The 21,952-nt window shown below is 55.0% G+C and overlaps 1 protein-coding gene across 1 annotated transcript in view; it reads right to left on the reverse strand.

The window, feature by feature from the left end:
- Positions 1–20,683, reverse strand: part of STUM (stum, mechanosensory transduction mediator homolog) — a 46,547-nt gene extending 25,864 nt beyond the window's left edge. The window contains exon 1 of the mRNA XM_070401101.1: positions 20,415–20,683. Coding sequence (XP_070257202.1) covers positions 20,415–20,598 — 184 coding nt within the window. The 5' untranslated portion in view covers positions 20,599–20,683. The remainder of the gene's footprint in view (positions 1–20,414) is intronic.
- Positions 20,684–21,952: the final 1,269 nt, after the last annotated feature.

A 21,952-nucleotide genomic window follows, 5' to 3' on the forward strand; every position in this document is an offset into this window, starting at 1 on the left:
ACGTGTGCGAGCCTCTGCAAGAACACTTGTCCTGTGCACATTTGGGCACTGGCCGTGCAGGCTCACATGTACACATGCACTAGGTATGCAGACTCACACCTGTATGCACACATGTGTATGCAGGCTCATGTTTGTACACACAACAGGTGTACATGTTCGCACACAAGTATGCAGATTCACATGTGCATGCACACGTTAGACATGCAGACTCACATGTGTGCAGACATGCAAGGCACCAGGTGTGCAGATGCACACATGTATGCAGGCTCATGTGTGTACACACAACAGATGTACACATTGACACATGCATGTGCATGTGAGTGTGCAGGTTCATGTGTACACATGCACACCAGACATGCAGGCTCACACATACGTGTGCACACTGGTGTGCAGGCTCACATGCACACACATGCAAGGCACCAGGTGTGCACACACAGCCCCTCCTGGGCATCGCAGCTTGGCTGTCAGGGAGCGGCGAGGAGCACTCCTCAGGCAGGAAGTCGGACACGTCCTCCTCAGGGGCCCTGTTCAAATTTCCGGCGCCGCACACGTTGTGACAGTCCACACAATGGCTTTCTAGTAATTATTACTCCTGACTCACAATTCTGCATGATGCAAACCCCGCGCTGCGCCCGGGTGTTCAATTACACGCCAGCGAGCCCTCGTGGGATTCTCTCGCACCGGCACTCCTGCCTTTAACTCCTTTTACGGTCATTTCTCTTCCAAAACACTTTTCGTTATTAGAAAATTTTGTTTGTTCCGCGTCTCCCCTGACCCCTTCGTATGTTCCGTTTGCTGGGGAATGAAGGTAACAGGGAGCTCAGGGAAGCCCGCGGAGCCCCAACAGCCACCCAGCGTATCTGGCCAAAGCCGGGTGCCTTCGGGACCGTCTGCCTCTTTCTCTAATTAAAGCTGCTCTTGCTCAACCACCGGCATTCAGGGCGGCTATACAGCTGTCCGCTTCTCGCCCGTGTTTCCTTTGTGGCTGATACTGCTCTGCTTTTACCTCCTGTCATTTCCCATCGCGGTGTTCAGCGTTGCAGCGTGTCATGCATGAAAGGGGGTTTTTCCTGACGAATCTGCACAGGGGAAAGGAGCCCTCAGGCTCCTTACATCCCTCGGGCAGCTCCAGGGTGTCCGTCCTCGCAGGCTCTGTGCAGCCGAGGTTTGGGGAGAGACTGCCGGTCACCTGGCCTGGGCAGGACCACCGAGCAGCAGCGGGGGCGCCCAGGGCCCAGCACCCGGTGGCCTCGTCCAGGGAGCGGCCGGCCTCTCCCCCCAGGTCTTCCCAGCAGCCTCTCGTGCCCACTGTGCTGTTTGGAGCCAGGTCTCTCCATAAACACGCGCTCTCAGAACCAGATTTGCAGCCTGCGAGGGAAGCAGCAATGGGCCGGCTGCCAAATTCACCACCTACTTCCCCCCCAACTCGGCGTATCAACCCCAGCCTTTAATGTGCAAAAATCCTCACAAATATCGTGTTTATGGAAATTACATCACCATGGCAACTGTAAAGGTCTCACAAGTATTTTTAAAATAGCAAATTGCCAGAACCCACTTAGAAAAACCTAAAATGTTTCCTTCTGGGCATTAGTGAGCATACGGGTGGCAACACCAAGTGAGCTTCGTGACGCGACGGCCGAAGTCAGGGACAAGGCCCTGGCCCTGGCTCCACGGACCGAGGGCTGAATCTGGGAAAGTGAAGTGTGACTCTGGTTTCTTTTCCTAAAAAGAGGTTGCACTTTCGATCTATTCTGGAAAACGACACCAAGCCCTTCTGGTGAGAGGACTGTGTAGAGACCTGCCTTGCTGACACACTGATCTCTTCCTTTCTAGCCTCATCCCTGGTGTGACTGCCTTCCCCACCTGCGGACAACCCCATGGTTAACTCAGGACTTCAGCCGCTGCATCAGCTCCTGCCACTGCGACTTAGCCCCGCCGGCTCTCTACTCACAAAACCGCGTCTCAGAGGCTGCGCACAAATCCCACGGGAGGGGAGCCGGGTGCGGCCTGTCCAGCTAGAACGTGTGCGCTTCTCAAAGTGTCGCCGGGGTGGCACCAAAGGGGGTCCTTTTGCGTCGATGCTGCACTAACGGTTGGCGTCTTTTGTAAAGACGAAACGCACTGGGCGTATTTTGATGACTCTTCTCACAACAAGAAGTCATTGGGGCTTTTCCAACTCAAACAGCGAGGGTCTTGTTGCGAGTGGGAGATGATGATCAAACTGAATAGACCGTTTTATTCTCTAGCTGGTCTCCATCTTCATAGAGCAGGGATGGCAAACCTATGGCACGCGTGTCAGAGGTGACACGCGAACTCATTTTTTTGGTTGAGTTTTATTTGTTAAATGGCAGTTAAATATATAAAACAAATATCAAAAACATAAGTCTTTTTTTACTCTGGTTGCAAATATAAAAAAATTTCTATATGTGACACGGCACCAGAGTTAAGTTAGGGTTTTTCAAAATGCTGACACGCCGAGCTCAAAAGGTTCACCATCACTGTCATGGCGGGGGGGTGGGGGGGGGCAGAAGGAAATGAAGGACAAAGAGCAAATGGTGGGTCCTAGGGAGTGGCAAGTGCCGGTACTGGGATGGGGGTTTGCTTTCAATGTCCTTTCAGCACAGGAAAGGTAAGGAGGACACAGGCCGGCAGGTGTTGCATCTTCCAAAATGATCAGGAAGATGGAAACATATCCCGTAGTCGCTTGAGAATGGCGAGCTGGTTCTGGAAGCTCGGCCGGTCTGTGGACGCGCGTGAGGGGAAGGGGACAGGTGGGCCGAGCCATGAGCAGGTGAGAAAAGACAGGGCTCCGGGGTGAAGGAGGGCAGTGGTTCCTGGGGCCACAAAGCTGCCGGGGATCTGGGCTTCCCGCGGTCAGGGCTGGGGAGTGCACAGGGCAGGTGGGCAGATGCGAGGTCTCTGGGCCAAGCACAGGGGCCAGAGCAGCCCAGGGAGGGGCTGAGGCTGGTGCCTGTGTTAAGCAAGAACATGGAAACCCATAAAAGAAGTCGGAGGAGGAAGAGTGCCGGTTGAGGCCCCTGGAGCTCAGCATGCCTGCAGCCCCTGCCCCGGTCCCCCCAGCCCCTCCCCTGGCCCCGTGGGAGCGTGGCATCTCACGAGGAGAGCCATTTGGAAGCTGGACGCCCACGCTCGGCAGCCGGCAGGCGCTCTGGCTCCTGTGCTGGCTGTTCCAGAGCTTCCAGGAGGAAGACGTTAGAAACCAACCTCTTTAGGAAAACTAGGGGGGCATAGGGTGGGGGTGGGAGGCAACAGTGCTGCCAGGGGGTGGTCAGGGCCCCACAGCCCAGTTAGGGCGCCAGAAACAAACATCTCTGTGCCAGTGGGCGTCCCTGCAGGAAACAGAGGCCTGAGCCCCGGGCCTGCTGAAGGGACTATTCACAGAGGCCCAGGAGGGACCAGGGAGCCCACGGGAGATGAGAAGCTGAGGATTAGAAGCAGCGGAGGCCATTTCCACCCCTGGGCCTGAAGGGGAAGGGAGAGGGAAGGGTACACTGTCTTAGTCTGGAGAGGGCTGGGGTGGAGGGAGGACTGCAGGACGGAGGCCATGGTCGCGGTCAGGGCTGGAGGAGCCAACACCCAACCTCTCTCCTCCCTTCTTCCATCCCGGCCTGTGCCTCCCACTGGTCAGCACATGGGGAGCAGGTGAGGCAGGGCGGGGCGGGTGGAGAATGGATGGGGGAGGGCGGGGAGCAATGGGGGCGAAGGCTTCCTCTCCTGCCACCTCTGCAAGCGCAGGTCTCCCTCCTTCAGACCTGAGAGCATGCACTCAGGCCTGGAGCAGAGCTTCCGTTCACTTCCTGACTTAAAGGCACACGGTACATAGAATCCTATTGCTTTTACAACATCCGCTCAAACCCGGAGGCAGGAATGATAACCACCCGGGCTCCAGGTGGGTACAAAGTGGAGCTCGGACAGAGACAGAGAGCGCCACTCAGCCAAGGGTGCCGTGAGGACAGCGCCGGAATGAGAAGCTGGGGGACTGGGCCACAGCCCAGCAGAGCCCGCTCTCCTCCCCAGCGCACTCTCTCTTAGTCAGCAGTTTCCTGGGGTCTTGCTGAGTGCTCTGCACTGGCCCACACACTAGAGGGAGACACAGAGAAGGTGTAGTCGAAGAGGTAAGACTAACCCACATGATGAATGAAAACCCAAAATTAGACTGGTAGGTAGACCAGATAACCCAAAAGAGGAGACACTTGATTTCAATGCATCTTGATTTCATCATTGCACCCCTTACCCCCTAGCTGGTATTGTCTTCAGACTTATGTTAAGAATCAAGTGTGGCCCTGACCAGTTTGGCCCAGAGACTGAGGGGCCCCGGGTTCGATTCTGGTCCAGGGCATGTACTTTGGTTGTGGGCTCCATCCCCAGTGGGAGGCGTGCAGGAGGCAGCTGATCCATGTTTCTCTCTCATCAGTGTTTCTAACTCTCTATCCCACTCCCTTCTTCCCTGTAAAATCGATAAAATATATTGAAAAAATTAAAAAGAATCAAGTGTGTTTCCCCTCATGATTGGTGGTTGTGCCGATCCCGTTGTCTGGGCGTGGTGGGTGGGCAACCCCATGCAGAATGTGAAATGATGTCTCTCCAAACAGCATTGGGGAGACATCGATGCTCCCCGACCCCCGGACTGTGCTTCGGTCGATCGCCAAGCATCCTGACACAGGGCAGACCCAGCTCTCGAGTCTTCAGGGAAACCTGCACCAGGAGATCAAGAACATTCTGTGACACTGGCTGCACTGGGCTTAGATGAGAAGCTATAGGGGGAATAAAATGCACAGCAGTCTTGCCCAAGAGTGGGCCCAAGCAATCAGGTATCTGGCCAAAGCCGTGGCTTGGCTTGGCTTTCCTTCTGCCTCGATCACTTCCCAAGGCCCTCTTCTCAGGATGTATCAGACTCAGAGTCTGGCCTCGGCACTGAAGCCCAGGACCAACTCTTTCGGTCAAGCCCAACCTGTATGGTTCGGTGCATCCTCCGCTCCCCCCCTTTCTTTCTTCAGCCTTAAAACCCCACTTATTTGGGCCTAAGATGGTAGTGTTTTTGTTTGTTCCCTTCTGAGTCGGGCCACAGAATGATTCCAGTTGTGTGTTCAGCTCACATGACCCCTCAGAGTAGCCAAGGCTCAGAGGCAGCGAGGCCATGCCTTCCTGGGAAGGCGAGGTCACTGGCTGTTGGTTTGAGGTCCATGAATGCTTCTTGGACTCCATCCTGACAGGTCAAAAGGAGGAATGACCAAGAAGAGAAAGAATTCTCCAAATAGCTCTGTAGCATTGGGCTCTGGTCCAGCTCTGGCCGAAGCATTTCCATTCCTGGTCGGCCCCCAAGGACGGCTACCAATGCAGCCTGTTCAGTTCCAACAGCCCCTGCCAGGAACCTAGCTGTGGGCACTGGCCCCAGCTTTCTGGGAAACTCACTTTCGTAATAATCGAGCCTGCACTGTGGAGCGGAGGGACAGCTGACACCCAAGGGCTGCAATGAGCGTTGGTGCGACCATGGGCTTTTAACAGCGGGGATCCCTGGGCAACCTCTCTGGAGGGCCTGGGATCTGCGAGCCAAGGCACCTGTACCTTGACTTCCTTCCTGTGGCTCCAGGTGGCCCTGAGTGAGTTAGAGCTGGGAGAGAGGCCTTCAGTGATGAGAAAGGATGTGACTAACGTCAGGCCCAGTAATTTGGATTTCGGTGCAATTGCTGTGAACTGTATGAGTATGTTTGGCTTCTAACCATATATTTTCACTCTTTGTTTTAAAATACTTTCAAACTTACAGAGAAGTTTCAAGAATAATACAGAGAACTCCCATCCTCCCTTTACCTAGATTGCCAATTGCTAACACTTTACATTTGTTTTATCCTTCTCTCTCTTGCTTTCTTCATATTATTATTTTTCTGAACCACTTGTGAGTAGGCTGAATATATCACAGGCCTTTATTCCTTAATATTTCAGTATGTTTGGCTTCTAACCATATGATATTTTATCAAAGAACAAAGGTATGTATTCTCTTACATATTCATATTAGGGATATCAATTTCGGGAAATGTGATATGGATATATTTTAAAATATATTTTTATTGATTTCAGGAAGGAAGGAAGAGGGAGAGATAGGAACATCAATGATGAGAGAATCATCTATCAGCTGCCTCCTGAACACCCCCCACTGGGGAATGAGCCCACAATCCAGGCATGTGCCCTGACCGGGAATTGATCCGTGACCTCCTAGTTCTTAGGGCAATGCTCAACCACTGAGCCACACCAGCCAGGTGAATATATTTTATCTAATCTACAGTCTATATTCCAAGTTTTTTGATCATCTTACTAATGTCCTTATTGGTATTCATTTTTTTTCTCTAGTACCGGATATAATCCAAGATCATCCTTTGCATTTAGTTGTCATGTTTTTAGTCTTTTTTCAATCTTTTATGACACTGATATTTTTGGAGAACACAGGCCAGGTACTTCGTAGAAAGTCCTTACGTGGGCTTTTCTGATATCTCCTCATGACTCAGCTCAGGATTTGCGCTCCCAGCCAGAATACCGCAGAAGTGACACGGGCACGTGCTGTCTGTCTGTCCCTCCTCACCGATGCTCATTTTTAACAGGTTTGAGATAGAACTCACAGAATGTAACATCCACCCTTAATAATTCATGGCTTCAGTATAGTCAGAGTTATGTAACCATGACCATAATCAATGTTAGATCATTTTCATCACTTCCGTCAGCATCACTGTCTAGTTCTCCACCCGCCCCCGTCCTCCCCCGACAACTACTGCTGCCTCTACAGATGGGCCGGTCCTGGACATTTCATAGCAGTGGCACCGCGCACGATGGGGACACGTGGTCCTTGGTGACAGGCTGCCTTCGCCTAGCACAGTGTTCGCAGGGTCCAGGTAAGGTTGCTGTTTTTTTCACCAGGCACGATGCTATCTGATTTCCTCACGGTAGGATTTTTCTCCCTGAAAGTTATAAGCGTTCTGCAGAGGGACACTGCAAGCTCATGCTAATATCCTGCTCCTCATCAAAATTTCCCCCTAGATTTAATTTGATGGTTATTGGCCAAACCAATCTTTATTACAGCAGTTTGCTAAGCTTGAACATTTCCACCCCCCACTTATGTGTCATTAGCGATACGACTCAAAAAGACGGATGGTGCCTGGCTCTTCTCAGTGTGACTGCCCCCAACCCACCCCCAACCCACCCCCAGAGAGCAGCCCCGTGCCTCTGTGATGGGGCAGCCAACACCCCTCCTCTGCCCACGTCCCACCCTGAGTGACCAGACCACCAAGGACTCCTCAGACACACAGGCTGTGTACAGCCTCCCCCGCCCACCTGCCTGCCGCCCTGAGGACTCCGTCCCTGTGTCCCTCTGAGCTAGGGATGCTGAGAGGTGACAGGAGAACCCGTGTCCCGTGGATAAGGGCTCACTAGCTGAAAGGAGCCGGGCCCTGCTCTTGGCCCCACCACCAGCAGGCAGTGCGCATGCGCGGCCTCACTTCCGTCAACACCTACGCAAAGGTGCTCGGTGCTGGGAGCACAGAAGGTGAGGAAATCGTAGCCCCCGCCCTCCAGGAGAGGATTCAAGAATAAGAAGATTAAGACAATAACAGAAGAGCCAGACTTAAGGACCAGAACAGAAGAAGAGCAAGAGAAGTGTCCTACGCGGCTTGAGAGGCCCAGGAAGGAGGAGCTCGCCGCACGGGAGTGATCAAGACGGGCTTGGAGGGGCACGGAGAGGCACCTCGACGGCTGTGGGGTTTGGACATGATGGTGGGGAGGGAGGTCCAGGCAGGAGCAGAACCCCTGGGCAGCACCTGAGAAAGGCAGTGGCCCAGCTCAACTACACAAAGGGAGGCAGCAAGCAGGTGAAGCTCATGGGTCCTTGCGGGCCAGGGTGGGGTGAACTGAGCTCCGGGATCAGGAGCTGAAGATTCCAGAGCAGAGGAACAAAATGGTCAGAGCTGAGCCACGAGCAGGGATGTGCTTAATCTGCTAACACAGAAATGTATTAATGTGGCAAGACCAGAGCCGCCCTGAGTGGGATCCAGGACCCAGGTCCCTCTGATGGGCGGATGGCACTCCCCTCTGCCACGTGGCCTCAGGGCGACCCTCTCGGAACCAGGCAACACCCACCGCCAGGGCCCGCGCCCATCTGTCTCCTCCTGGGAGATGGCCCACGTCGAAAGTCATGCTCCTGGCGCCGTGCTATTCCGTTTTCGTTGAGGAAGTTTGCCTTCTTGGTGAAATGCTTCTTTTCAAAACAAAACAGAAAATAAAATATGACAACCTCCCAAACAGTGTTTGTTCCGGAAGCCTCCAGGCTGCTTGTGTCTGGCCCATCTGCGGCACTCACGTGGGGCGAGGATTCCTGCACAGGCAGCACCCGGGAAGGCGACCCGAAGGCTCCCAGCAGTCGCACCTCCCACAGCTTCTGCTGGAAGGTGCTCTGTCACTCACCTAAAGCTTCCGAAGCTCAGAAAGCGGTGGAATAGTGAGACTGGAAGGCAGGGCAGGGGAAGAACTTGCTGCGCCTTGAAAAAGCGACTTTGATGATATAAAAATACATCTCAATAACGTTGTTAGTAGGAAAACGCTGGGCGGTGAGAAGGTGTCCGTCCGGTGCTGGTCCGTCCGGTGCTGGGGTCTGAATGGGTCCTCCTCCGCAGCCCTCACCAGATCTGTATTAAAGGCCAGTGCGCTCACTCCATTCAACAAAGATCCATAAACCACCCAGCACCAGCCAGACGCTGCGGTGGCAGGAGGCCTCGGGCGGGGGCAGGTGATGGTGAAATTTAAGAGCCTTGGGTACCAGGGGAGCCCTCTCTTCTCTAAAATGAAGACGTTGGAGAGGCCCTAAAGCTGTCCGGCCCTCAGAGAGGTGGGCCTTTTTAAAAAAAAAAATTGATTTCAGAGAGCAAGGGAGAAGGGGAGAGAGTGAGAAACATCAGTGACAAGAGAGCATCATTGATTGGCTGCCTCCTGCCTGACTGTGGATCAAGCCTGCAACCAGGGCATATGCCCTGACCGGAATCGAATCATGACCTCCTGGTTCATAGGTTGCCGCTGAGCCCCTGAGCCATCGTGGCCAGGCTGGTGGACCATTTTCTTTGTCGAGGTTTTAGGGAAGGCTCTTCTCCACAAATACCAAATTGTTCTCAGGGTCAAAATTCTCAGTTAACAAAGACCCAGGTCTACCAAGTGCTGGGGACCCAGGGGACCCTGGCCATGGCCCCCACACGCTCATTTCCAGCACAGCCCTGGTCTCATGTCATTTTACTAGAAGGCCAGTGCATGAATTAGTGCACAGGTGGGGTCCGGCCGCCCACCCCTGATGGGGGGGGCGGGGGGGGCTGAGAGCGGTTGGCTGGCCAGCCCCGTCCTGATCAGGCCAGTTGGCCACCACAGTGCGCATCATAGCCACCGGCTGTCATAGCCACCGGTCATTCTGGTCCTTCTGCCATTCGATCGCTTGGCTTTTATATATATAGACTAGAGGCCCGGTGCACAAAAATTTGTGCACTTGGGGGGGGGGGTCCCCCAGCCCGGCCTGTGCCCTCTCGCAGTCTGGGACCCCTCGGGAGATAACGACCTGCTGGCTTAGGCCTGCTCCCGGTGGCAGAGGGCAAGCCCAATCCCTAGGGGCAGCCCCTGGTCAGGCTCAGAGCAGGGCCGATTGGGGAGTTGGGGCTCCGCCCCGTCATGCACAGAGCAGGGCGGATTGGGAGGTTGCGATGCCACCCTCAATCACGCCCAGGGTAGGGCCGATTGGGGGGTTGGGGCACCACCCCCTGTCACACTCAAGGCAGGGTCGATGGGGAGGTTGCGGCGCCACCCCGTCACGCACAGAGCAGGGCCAATCAGGGGGTTGGGGCGCTGCCCCCTGTCACGCACAGAGCAGGGCCGATCAGGGGGTTGGGGCGCTGCCCCCTGTCACGCACAGAGCAGGGCCGATCAGGGGGTTGGGGCGCTACCCCCTGTCACGCACAGAGCAGGGCTGATCAGGGGGTTGGGGCGCTGCCCCCTGTCACTCACAGAGCAGGGCCCATCAGGGGGGTTGTGGCCCCGCCCCCTGTCACACACAGAGCCACAGGACGATCAGGGGGTTGGGGAGCTCCCCCCTGTCACACACAGAGCCGCAGGGCAATCAGGGGATTGGGGAGCTCCCCCCTATCAGGCACAGAGCAGGGCTGATCAGGGGGTTGGGGCGTCTTCCCCCGTCATGAACAGAGCAGGGCGGATAGGGAGGTTGTGGCCCCGCCCCCTGTCACACACAGAGCTGCAGGGCGATCAGGGGGTTTGGGCGCTGCCCCCTGTCATGCTGATCCCGGTGCCAGAAGCCTCGCTGCTCCACTGATCCCGGTGCCGGGAGGCATACTACCCTTTTACTATATAGAATAGAGGCCTGATGCATGGGTGGGGGCTGGCTGGTTTGCCCTGAAGGGTGTCCTGGATCAGGGTGGGGGTCCCCACTGGGGCCTGGCCAGTATGGGTGAGGGGCTGAGGGCTGTTTTCTGGCTGGCGAGTGACTGAAGCTCCCAACCGCTCCTTGCTTTCTTTTTTTTTTTTTTTATTCTGGGCCAGCTTTAGCTCTGAGGCCTCGCTGCTGAAAACATTGATACAATGTTGCGGTCCGGGGCTGACTGAAAGCCGGTTTCTTGGGTTTTGTTTAGCTTCTTATTTGCAACATAGTACATAGTTGCTTAGAGTTGCAGCTGAGAGGCCGGCAAGTTACGCAGGGAACGTTGTAGTCCGCAGTCACTGGAGCAAGCAAGCCTCCCTGTTCGCTTCAGTGCATGGCTGCCAGCCACCATCTTGGCTGACAGTTAATTTGCATAAGGATATGCTGATTACCCAATGGGAAGGGTAGCGGTCGTACACTAATTACCATGTGTTTCTCTTTTATTAGTGTAGATTCCTTCAAGAAAAATGACTCCTTCGACGTCATTTAAGACCTTACTTACTGGGAATGCATCATTTACTCCTGTGCTGTCCCTTTTGGTTAGGAGGAGACTGTCCCTCACTGCTGCCTCAGCTTTTCTCTAGGAACGCCCTTCCTAAGGAACACGGCTTGGAGAACATGTGCTCAGCGGAGCCACTGGGACCCACACCCGGCTCTCACCGGGAAGCTCCATGCTGAGGACACTCCTGCCCACAACACACATCCTCCCACGACCAGCCCCCCCTGCCCCGGGGATGGGGCCTCAAGACTGTAAACCCCCAAGTTGCAACAATTCTTCCCTGGGCTTGTGAGGCTGGGCTGTTCGAACATGAACCTGAGAACAGTCCTCTAACTTTCTATTGATTTCAGAGAGAGGAAGAGGGAGAGGGAGAGAAACATCAATGATGAGAGAGAATCATCGGTTGGCTGCCTCTTACACTCCACACTGAGGATCGATCCCGCAACCCGGGCATGTACCCTGACTGAAAATCAAACCGTGACCTCCCGGTTCATAGGCCTACACTCAACCACTGAACCACACCAGCCAGGCAGTCCTCTAATTTTCATAGTGAAATAACTGAGAGGTAAATCCTGTGGGGACATTTGCGTGTGCATGCACATGTGTACACATGTATGTACACACACACACACACACACACCCATACTCATTCACCAGTCTGATGCTCCCCCAGCCTCCTACACAGGGACAGATGCCTCAGGCCCAGGGTTTGGGGAGTAGGATGGCAAACCTCCCACTGGGTGTGGTAAACCAAGTCCTGGAGAGCCTGCTCACCCCCTGTCACCCTCAGCGTGCCAGGCATGTGAACTTTGGTCGGGCCCAGGAATACCCTGTCTCAGTTCTGGACGTGGCCAGGGACCAGGATGCTGGGAAAGGCAGAAGTGCCTTTTGGTCTCCTGCCCAGCCCAGATGCCACTCTGAGGAAAATCCCAGAAATGATCTCGGGACAAAGGAAATTTTGCTGATGTTAATCGGCAGTGATAACCCTTCCCGACCACGCAGGGCATTACCATGAACAGAACATAATGTTCTTGTGAGGTGGCTGAGCAGGGATCATTGGTTCCATTTTGACTCGGAGAAGTTAAGCGACCTGCCCAAGGTTCGATGCTACTGAAGAACCAGAACTAGCTCTGAGGTTCACCCCACTTTCTTTCTTTTTTTAAATGTTTTTATTGATTTTGAGAGAGAGAGGACGAGAGAGAGATAGAAACATCAATGAAAAATACCAACATTGATCAGCTACCTCTTGCACGCCCCCTGCTGGGGATCAAGCCCACAACCTGGGCATATGCCCTGACCGAGAATCAAACCTGCGACCTCTTGGTTCATGGGTCAATGCTCAGCCACTGAGCCACGCTGGCCGGGCCTCCCTACTTTCCATGACGCTTGTGGCTTCATGAATGTGACACAGAACTGGAAATGTTACTTAGTTGGGTGCCCTCGGGGTCACTCTGGACAGCTGTTGCTCATTCCCCCAGGAGCTGTGCTCTCTCCCCCGTGAACCTGAGATGGGCCCAGCAGCCATGTTCTCTTTCCCTCCATAGAGCACACACTGCTGTCTGCACTTAGCACAACCCACCCTCCCACAGAAGGTCAGCTCCCTGAAGCAGGACCGTGTGAGGCGGGACCGTGTGAGGCGGGACTGTGCCTTCCGTGACATTGTCTCAGCTGGAGCCAGGCCTGGCCCATAGCAGGAGCAAGTGCGTCTGCTGAGGGACCTGCTGTGGAGGGTCACTAACCCCCAAGGTGGCTGTATTTGGAGGTAAGGTCTTTATGGAGGTGAATGAGTTTAAATGCATAGGCCCTGACCCAGCTTAGGCCCTAACCCAGCATGACTGGTGCCCTTATAAGAACTGGAGATTAGGACACAGACAAACACAGAGAGAAGACAGCCGTATACATGCCAAAGCAAGAGTCCTCAGGAGAAACCAGCCCTGCCAGCACGTAAAACAGAGTTTATTCTTATATTGTATTTATTATTTACTTGTATAGAGTGTCCCAAAATTCACGCAAGAAGTATTTTGATAGAAAACACGTGTTTATAATTGAAAATTGTAAATGTTTTATTGATACACAAAGTATACAGTATAGGGTTATGTATGGAATAGCACATCGGGTAAATGGCCTCCACGGCTTTGCTGGCACATACACAAAGCCGTGGTCTTCATTGTCCCTGCTCCTGGGCCATAATTGGTACTTGGTAATGCTTATCAAATTGAAGGGATTGAAATCAAAGGGCAAAAGATATTAGAATCTGATTCAATAAACCAAGTAAAATTAGGTTTTTATTTTTTTGTTGTTGTTAATGATCACGAAAAATTCAAATCTTGCGTGAATTTTGGGACACCCTATACAACTGTAAACCTACTTTTGCCCAACCCATATACTGTTAAAGTTCATTTCACCTGTTTCTTTTTACTTTTTATAATATAAGTGCTAGAAAATTTTAGATTACCTCTGTGGCTCGTGTTATATTTCTTCTGGAAAGTTCCGGCCTATGGCCTTGTGGGTCATGATAAGGACCTGAGCTTTTACTCTGAGGGACATGGGAGCCAGCGGAGGGTTTCCAGCTCAAAAGTGACATGATCCGACTCCCTTGTGTTTTAAAAAGGTCACTCTGGTTGTCGTGTTGAGAGACTATGAGGGATGTCAGTAAAGACAAAGAGACCATTAAGCGGCCACTGAAATCATTCAGGAGAAGCTGGAGGCTTCAGAAGTGGTCGGACACTGAGTAGATTTTGAAAGTAGAGCCGAGAGTATTTCCTGGCAACAGGGTATGAGGAACAGAGGAGTCAAGGGTGAGTCCCAGTGTTTGGCCTGAGCTTCTGAAGAACGCCATTCGTGTGATGGAGAAAAATGGGGGGAAGCAGGTTCAGGAAGAAAAGCAGGAGCTTGGTTTTGGATAAGTTAACTCCAAGGTGTCTTTTGGTTCCCAAGGGGAGATGCTGAGAAGTCGGTTGAATATAACACTGGAGCTCAAGGGAGGGGTCCAAGCTGCAGAAGTGGACTTGGGAGTCTTCGTCATAAGGATGCAATTTCAAGCCAGGAGGCTGAGCCGGAGCATCAAGGGAGTGAGGTGAGTGTAGGCGGAAAGGAGATGAAGATCAAAGTGAAGATCAAGAGCAAGTGCCCTGGCGGACTCCCAGGTTTAGAGGTTGATGAGATGAGCAAAGGAAACAGCAAAGGAAACACGAGGCAGGAGGAAAAGCAGGAGGGTGGTGTTTCAGAAGCCACGTGAAGGCAGCATTTCGGGGAGGAGGGAGCGAGAATGATGTCCACTGCTACCGAGAGGTCCAGGAAGATGAAGACAGAGAACTGACCACGGGAGCAGTCAGCAGCCTAGACGTGCTTGCTGATCCTGATGTACCATTTAGGTGAGAGGCGGAGGCAAGGTTCAAGGGACTGGTGACAGCAAACCCAGGCCACTGGTTCAGGGCACTCAGCTATAAAGGGGGGAGGAGAAGGGCAGTGGCCAGAGTAGGATCAACAGAGGCTATTTTTAAAAGATGGGGGGGGGGGGGGCGGAGTTCAGCAAATGTGTGTGGTTCTGGGAATGAGTTATTAGAGAAAATCTTATGATGCATAAGAGTTAGCCACTTACATCACCCCCATCTTGGCTCTACTCTTCTCCCAGCATTACCCAGTACACTGTTATTGTCCCATTGTCCCAACATATCACTATTGCAGTCCATCTATTGATTACCTTGGTAATCTTTATTTCTTAATCTATTGATTACAGACAGCATCTCTTGATCCCCCACTTTATATGAGGAAGGTATTCACACCCCTACTCTCCCCTGTACATGTCAGTCAGCTTTGAAGGGTGTGCCAGGACAATAACAACACTGTAAACAACAAAAAACCTTAGCAACTCAGGCCTATTTCCCATTCACATGCCCTGCCCTGCCCTGCCTCTGATTTCCTCTTGATTCTGGGAAGCAGGTTGAAGAGCAGCCCCCACCTGAGACCTGCCACTCTCATGAGAGAGGGGAAAAGGACAAGGCAGAAGCTCACAGTGCCTCTTGAGGTGTCTGCTCAGACATAGCTTATGTCATTTCCACTTACATCCCATTGGCCAAAGCAAGTCACATGTCCAAGCCTGACACCAATGGGCAGGGAAGGAAGGATTCCCCTCCCACAGGAGGCGTGGCAAGCCAGGGGAGGACAGCGAATAATTGGGAGCAATAATCTAATCTATCACAGTTACCCTTCCCTTGTCTTGCCTGTCTGCCAGCTACAAGCTGTGCTTTTCATTTTTCTTGTCCAGGTGGAAAGCCTTTCCGTCCTCCTTTCTAGCTATTTTAGTCTCCAGTGCTTTGTCTGCGTTTGGTGTTAGAAGCAGCCTTTACATCATATGACTAAGCAAGTATTCTCTGCTGCAGAGTCAAAGAGAACTAAGAGCCCACCTTGGGCACCACTGGGCCAGGGACAGGCCCTGCGCACTTACAGGAGCCGTTCTCACTCTCCACCACTTGCTCAAAATCAGGCCACGTTTTTGTTGGCTGCATATGGGAGCTATGCCGCTCATAAAGATGTCTGGGTTTTCCAGAAGGTGTTGATTGCCTCTCTTTCACAGTTGGAAGAAGAAATCTGTGCCTTCTTCCCCGGGTCCCTAGTCGCTTCCAAATCTTCCCTTTACTGTTTGGAATCTTTCCGTCCTTCTTCTTGAGGCCTGCTGACACCCACTCTCATTGGGCAGACGCCTTCGTTTGGGGACCCTAATAGAAACTTCCTTTAGCATAACGTTCTGACTTTCCTGCAGTTACCAATCGCCTTGTTTTCCTTGCTTACTTCCTGCTGTGTGTGTTCTATCACCACATCAATTCCTTGCAGTACCTCCATCCTACTCTGTGGAAGGTCCCCCCACCCCCCATCCTCAGAGACCGCTTTCCTGGTGCCTCCATCCTCCTACTCTAATAAGACAGACTGCTCGCCAAACCTGGGGACAATTTCATCCTGAGGTTGCCTTTTATGGCTGCCATGAATTAGATACATTATTCCTGAATCTCTTATCTTTCTTCTTGGTTGACACTGTTGTTTTCTAAAATACATCCTCAAATAACTTCCTTTAAAAGGTTGAGCCCTGGCTGGTGTTGCTCAGTGGTTAGGGCGTCAGCCTACACACTGAAGGGTCTCTGTTTGGATTCCCAATCAAGGGCAGGTACCTGGGTGGCAGGTTCACTCCCCGTCCCCAGTCAAGGCCCATGTGAGAGGCAACCAGTTGATGTGTCTCTCTCACACTGATGTTTCTCTCTCTCTCTGTCTCTCCCCCTCCCTTTCCTTCTCTCTAAAAAAGCAAAGGAGAAATATCCTCATGAGGATTAACAAAACAAACAAAAAAAAGGTTGAGTAGGATATAAACTTCCAGGTGCTGGCCTGCCTTGCTTCTATAAAATTAAGCTAATATCTATTCCTGGAGTATAATTCTAGTTAATAAATATTCACACAAGACATGCTATATCAAGGAGAATTAACATGGTTGCTGCTCTCAAGCAACTTACATATAGACAAAGAATAAACTCCTGAAAGAGTAATAAAAAGTCAACAATACAAAAGATGCCTCAGGTAGAACCTATTAACTATCAGAGCCTTAGGCCGAGAGAAGCTAGAGTGAACCAGCCAGTGATGCTCTTACGGGGGAAGCAAGTCTTCAGTTGAGTTCAGAGAGTAGGCAATATGTTCGGGGTAGATTAAGTATTTATGAATATTCAGCAGCAGACTAATGGCCAACATGAGTCTGACAGAAGGGCTGACAGTCAATGGAAGCTCCCTTCCATCCCACTTGCCCTCCCACTATCGGAGTTACTAACATTTTCCCTTCACCAAGTCAATCAAGATATAATTGTAAAATATGAAAGTGTAATTTTACCCCTGACCAATAGACACACTCTCTGGCTATTTAGGGCCATAACAATGAACTTCCCTACGTGTATGAGGCTTGTGTATATCCTTATAACTGCCCTACTTGTTGGACTATGCAGGTACAGGCACTGGTCTTTATTAGTGGGGTGTCGCTGAATAGGACTGGGTCACTCTCTTTACCGTCCTTTTTTTTTTTTAATCCTTAACAGAGGATATGTTTCCACTGAATTTTAAAGATAGAGGAAAAGCAAGAGAGAGAGAGAGAGAGAGAGAGAGAGAGAGACAGACATTGATTGGTTGCCTCCCTCACACGCCCCAGCCAGGGATCAAACCCGCAACCTAGGTATGCGCCCTGCCCAGGAAGAGAACCTGCAACTTTTCGGTGTACGGGATGACGGTCCAACTAACTGAATCACCTGGCCAGGCTCCATCATCCATATTTTAAATTTGTTTTTATTGTTCCAATGAGGAGTCAGAAAGACCACAAATCACTTCTGCTCCCCATCCACTCCCCAGGAGAGGAAACATCCCTCTTATTGGCCGGAGTGTTATCCCAACAGCACCACTGCTTGGGTCAAGAAGTCACCAGGGCCCAGCCGGTGTGGCTCAGTGGTTGAGCATCCACCTATGGTTTGATTCCTGGTCAGGGCACATGTCCTGGTTTCAGGCTCAATCCCCATTAGGGGGCGTGCAGGAGGCAGCCAATCAATGATTCTCTCTCATCATTGATGTTTCTATCTTTCTCTCCCTCTCCCTTCCTCTCTGAAATCAATGAAAATATGTATTTTAAAAATAAAAAAATAATAAAGAAGAAGTCACCCGGGAACTGTGAAGACTGGGCTTCTCCATGGCAGGTCCTCCATGGACCTACAACCCCTACATCAGAGAGAACACGCGCCTTCATTCACCCCCACACTTGCACTCTTGTACGACTTGCAAATGAGGAGAGGACTGGAGGGAAGGAAACTTCCAGGAAGAAGAAGACCTTTGGGCCAAGGGTCTGCCCAGTTCTCAGAGAGCGGGGTGAAGTGAGGGTGGGAGAGCCCGGGCGGTGATGGGTCTCCTCGTTAGACTCTAACCTAATGCTGCTCCCACTGGGAGCGGCTAAAACACTGCTGCTCTGCCATCCGGGCACTCATGGAATTTAAACACAGTTCGCATCAGTTGCTCCGATGATCTATGATATCTTGGCTGGTTTGTTCGCCATCACATCCCCAGTGCCTGGCCTGTGGCGGGCGCTCTGTGCTCGTGGGATGAATGCGTGAGTGGATTGAATGGATTGAAATGAGCTGTCCCCCTCACACGGCCGCCCCCTTTTTTCACCGGGGCTTCAGATGAGCCAGGAGGACCCCGGGAAGTGGAGGGGAGGCGCCTGCATTTGCCTGGGCTGGCATGTCACACAGGTCGAGGGGAGCAGAGAGATTAAGTGCTCAGAAGAAAGGTCCGGAAAGGCGGCACCCCCCCACACACACACACACCCCAAGATGGAACCGGAGTCAGCTCTGCAGCCGGGCACAGAGCAGGAGGGGCCACCACCTCCAGGGCTCTCCCCATGCGCCAGACCCCTGCGCCCTAGGTAACCTCACAGCCCTGCCCGCAACCCGGAGACGCACCTCTGATTCGCAGATGAGACCCTGCCAGGATCACCACCCCTTCCGGTGGGGGGCGGGGTGGGGGGGCACGGGCTGTGCACCGTCAGCTCCACAGGGACTAAAGGAAACACGCGGGATTCGCGCACTGAAAATTCGGGAATCTGCGCCCGAGACTCACCTGTTCCACTACTTTTGCAGTTCCCTTACTTTCTCAGAAGGTTTCTTACAAGAATCCCACAGGACTCTGACCTAACAAAGGGAAGTGCATAGAGGGGACACTGGGTCCCTAAGGGGGGAGGGGGAGTGGCAGTGAAGGGACCCAGGAGGTGAGGCCGGGCGGGCACAGGTGGTAGCTGCCGGCGCCCTCGCCCAGCAGGGCCTGGTGCGGCGCCCCCGCCCGGCGCCAGTTCCTTTGTTTCCTCCAAGGACCAGCGGGTGGCACTGACTTCACTTTTTAAAAACACTGAGTGGACTCGGGGGGCGGGGGCCACACGGCAGGGAGGCGGCGGTGCTCACACTCCCGCGGGTGGGTTCCTGCGCCCGCGGACCCCAGCTCCGCGCCGGGCACGAGCCCCGCAAACGCAGCCCGCAGCCCGCAGCCCGCGCCCGGCAGCGGGAGAGGCACCGGGAGGGGGCGCAGCTGCGACCACCGGCCGCCTCCCCTGCTCGGGCGGCGGTGCTGGCCCCGGCCCGGGCGGAGGGACCCGCAGGGGGAGCGGCCAGTCCTGCGCGGGCGGGTGCGACCCTCTCCCGGCGCCGCGGAGGCCCCGCTAAGCCGCCAAGAGCGAGGCGGCGGGAAAGGCCGAGCAGAACAGAAAACACCTGAGCTGAACCGACCTCGGTTCTCGGTTCTCGGTTCTCGGTTCTCGGGAACTGGGAGCCGGACGCGGGCACCGGGCTGGCGGCCAGCGTGGGCTGCCTTGAGGCGGGCGGCGCGGTGCCCTCGGTCCCGCGCGGGAGTGGGGAGGGCGCCCCTTGCAGGAGGGACGGCGGCGCCCAGCAGGCCAGCTGGTGGGGGGAGCGTGCAGACGGAGAAGGGGGGTAAAGAGGGGTGCTGGGGAAAGCTCCCCTCCCGGACGCACCCACCGCACCCCAGTCCCTGCGACGGGCTCCGGTTTTAAAATTTGGAAAGCGGGGTGCGGGGGGGCACCAGGGTCCCTCCAGACGCCAGGCTGCAACACAGAACTGCACGGGCGCGCTCTCCACGTTCAGGGGAACGGGAGGGGGGAGCTGGGGTCACCTCCCCCCACGCGGGACCCCATCCCTCAGGTGCCTGCCCGGCCGGTGTAGCGCAGTGGGTTGGGCTGGTCCTGCGCACCTGGAGGGCTGGGGTTTGGTTCCTGGTCCGAGGTCCGGGCACATGCCCGGTTGCCAGTGGGGGGCTCAGCTCCTGGGGGGGTAGGGGAGCCTAGGGGGCGTGCAGGAAGCAGCCCATGTTTCTCTCTCCCCCTCCCTTTCTGTCTCAAAATCAAGTTTTAGAAATCTTTAAAAACACACAAGCCCACAGGTATCCGAACTAACCATCCCGTCCCCTCGGCGCCCCGCGGGGCTGCTGGCGGAATCGCGTCTCCGAAGGCAGGTGAGGGGGTGTCTGGTTACGAGCGCCCCCCCTCCCACGGCCGCCCCCTCCTGAGCCCGCGGCTGCCTTCTCCCCGCTCCTCCGACTCCCCGGACTCTCGGGACGTGGGCGCCGCCAGCGTGGCCGCCAGCGCTCCCCCGGCCGGTCCCAGGCCCCTCGGAGAAAGGGGTGCGCGGCGAGAGCAGGGGCAGGGTTTCGGGGCGCCTGGAGGGGGGGGTCGGGGCGCCGCCCGCGGGCTCCCAACATCCCGGCAAAGTTTGCGGCTCTTCGGGCCGGACAACCTCGTTCACGGGCGGGAGAAGGTGAGAGGCGGGCCGGGGGCGCCGCGCCCTCCAGGCGCCTTTCCAAGCGCCGCCGCCACCTGCCCGGGCGCCGCCCCCCCCCCCCCCGCGCCCCCTCCGCGCCCCGCCTTACCCAGCCCCGGCACGAAGGTGTTGAGGAAGAGGCAGATGACGGCCACCGGGAAGGGCATGTAGGGGATGGCCGCGCGCAGCGGGCCCTTCTTCTCGCGGACCTGCACCACCACCCCGCTGGCCGCCGCCGCCCGGGGGTCCGCCGCCGCCGCCGCCGTCTCGGCGTCTTTGTGCGAAGGCTCCATGGCGGGCGCTCGGGGGGCTGGGGCGCCGGCTCCGAGGGCGGCTCCGCGCCGAGCTCCGGCGGCCAGCGGCTCGGGCGCCCGCGGCTGGCAGGACCCGCACGCCGCTCCCGCACGCGCCGGCCTCTGCGCTCCGCGAGCTCCGCTCCCGGGGCAGGGCGGCGTGACTCGGTGACAGCGCTCCGACGCCCCTCCCCGCCGGCCCTTCCCCGCCCTCCTCCCCGCCCCCACCCCACGCCCCCAAACCGCCACCTGCAGATCAGGGCGAAGGGAAGAAAGTGGTGGAGGCGCGCAGAGGGGCTGGTGCCCAGGACGGGAGGATGGACAGACCTCGCCCGCCCCAGAGGGGCTCGGCGGGACCCTCCGCGGGGACACTGAGCACCGGCGCGTGTTCTCGGCGGGAGGGCGGGCGGGGCCGGGGAAGCCTGAACGGGAGTCTGGATCTGGAGGCGGCGGCATTGCACGTTAGGGAGACAGAGGCGAGGAACCCAGGGAGCCTGGTGCCTAGTAGGCCTTCAGGTCATTCTGATTGAACGGATTCGTCTCCCGGAGTAAAGGCGACCTTAGGCTCGGAGGTGGAGTGCGCAGCCGGAGGCCGCTCTCCGCAGGCGGATTCAGTGCGCCCTCTGCCCGCCCGGCTCAGCTGGTTGAGCGCCCTCCGTGCGCCCCAGGGTTGCTGTTCGCCTCCCAGTGAAGGCAAATTCCTGGGTGGCGGGTTGGACCTGGAATGGGAGCGTAGGGAAGGCCACCCATCTGTTGCTCTAACTCCCTGTCTCTGTCTCTCTCTCCCTTCTCTCTCCCTCCAAGTATGTCCTCGGGTGAGGATTATAAAAAAAAGGGAGGGACCCCCCCACACACAAATACACACGCAAAAAGCGGAAAGAAATGCGCTTGCTACGGGGGTGGGGGGTTGGGGGGTGCTGGGTACCATCCCCGGATCTGCCCTGGAGGAACAGCAGGCCTGTGTGTGCTCCAGGGGTGGTTAGACGCCAGCGAGCACACAGCGCCGTCTGGTGTTGACGATGCGGCAGTGGATAGAAGCAGGAGGAACAGGCCGTCTGTGCTTGGAATTACATTTTCTGAATCCGGCCGCCCTCACCGCCCCACCTGGAAAAAGGGAACTTTCAGGATGAAAGCAACGCTTCTTGCCTTCGGGGTTCAATGCATGAGAAGTTTCCAGAAGTTCAGCACATCGTGGGGAGAACTGGAAGGAAGCAAATCCACTTCCCAGGAACCCTCTTCCTCCAGGAGTAACACAGGGCAGGGCTCAGAGGGAGGCGCCCAAAGACCTGGGTTATTCTACTGCTATCCGATTAAAATAATGTTAAAAGCAGTCAGTCGGCCAGCAGGGGCTAGT

The sequence above is a fragment of the Myotis yumanensis genome, unplaced genomic scaffold (genome assembly GCF_028538775.1).
Source record: "Myotis yumanensis isolate MYYU_CA2020_CCGP unplaced genomic scaffold, mMyoYum1.0.hap1 SCAF_22, whole genome shotgun sequence".
Classification (NCBI taxonomy): Eukaryota; Metazoa; Chordata; class Mammalia; order Chiroptera; family Vespertilionidae; genus Myotis; species Myotis yumanensis.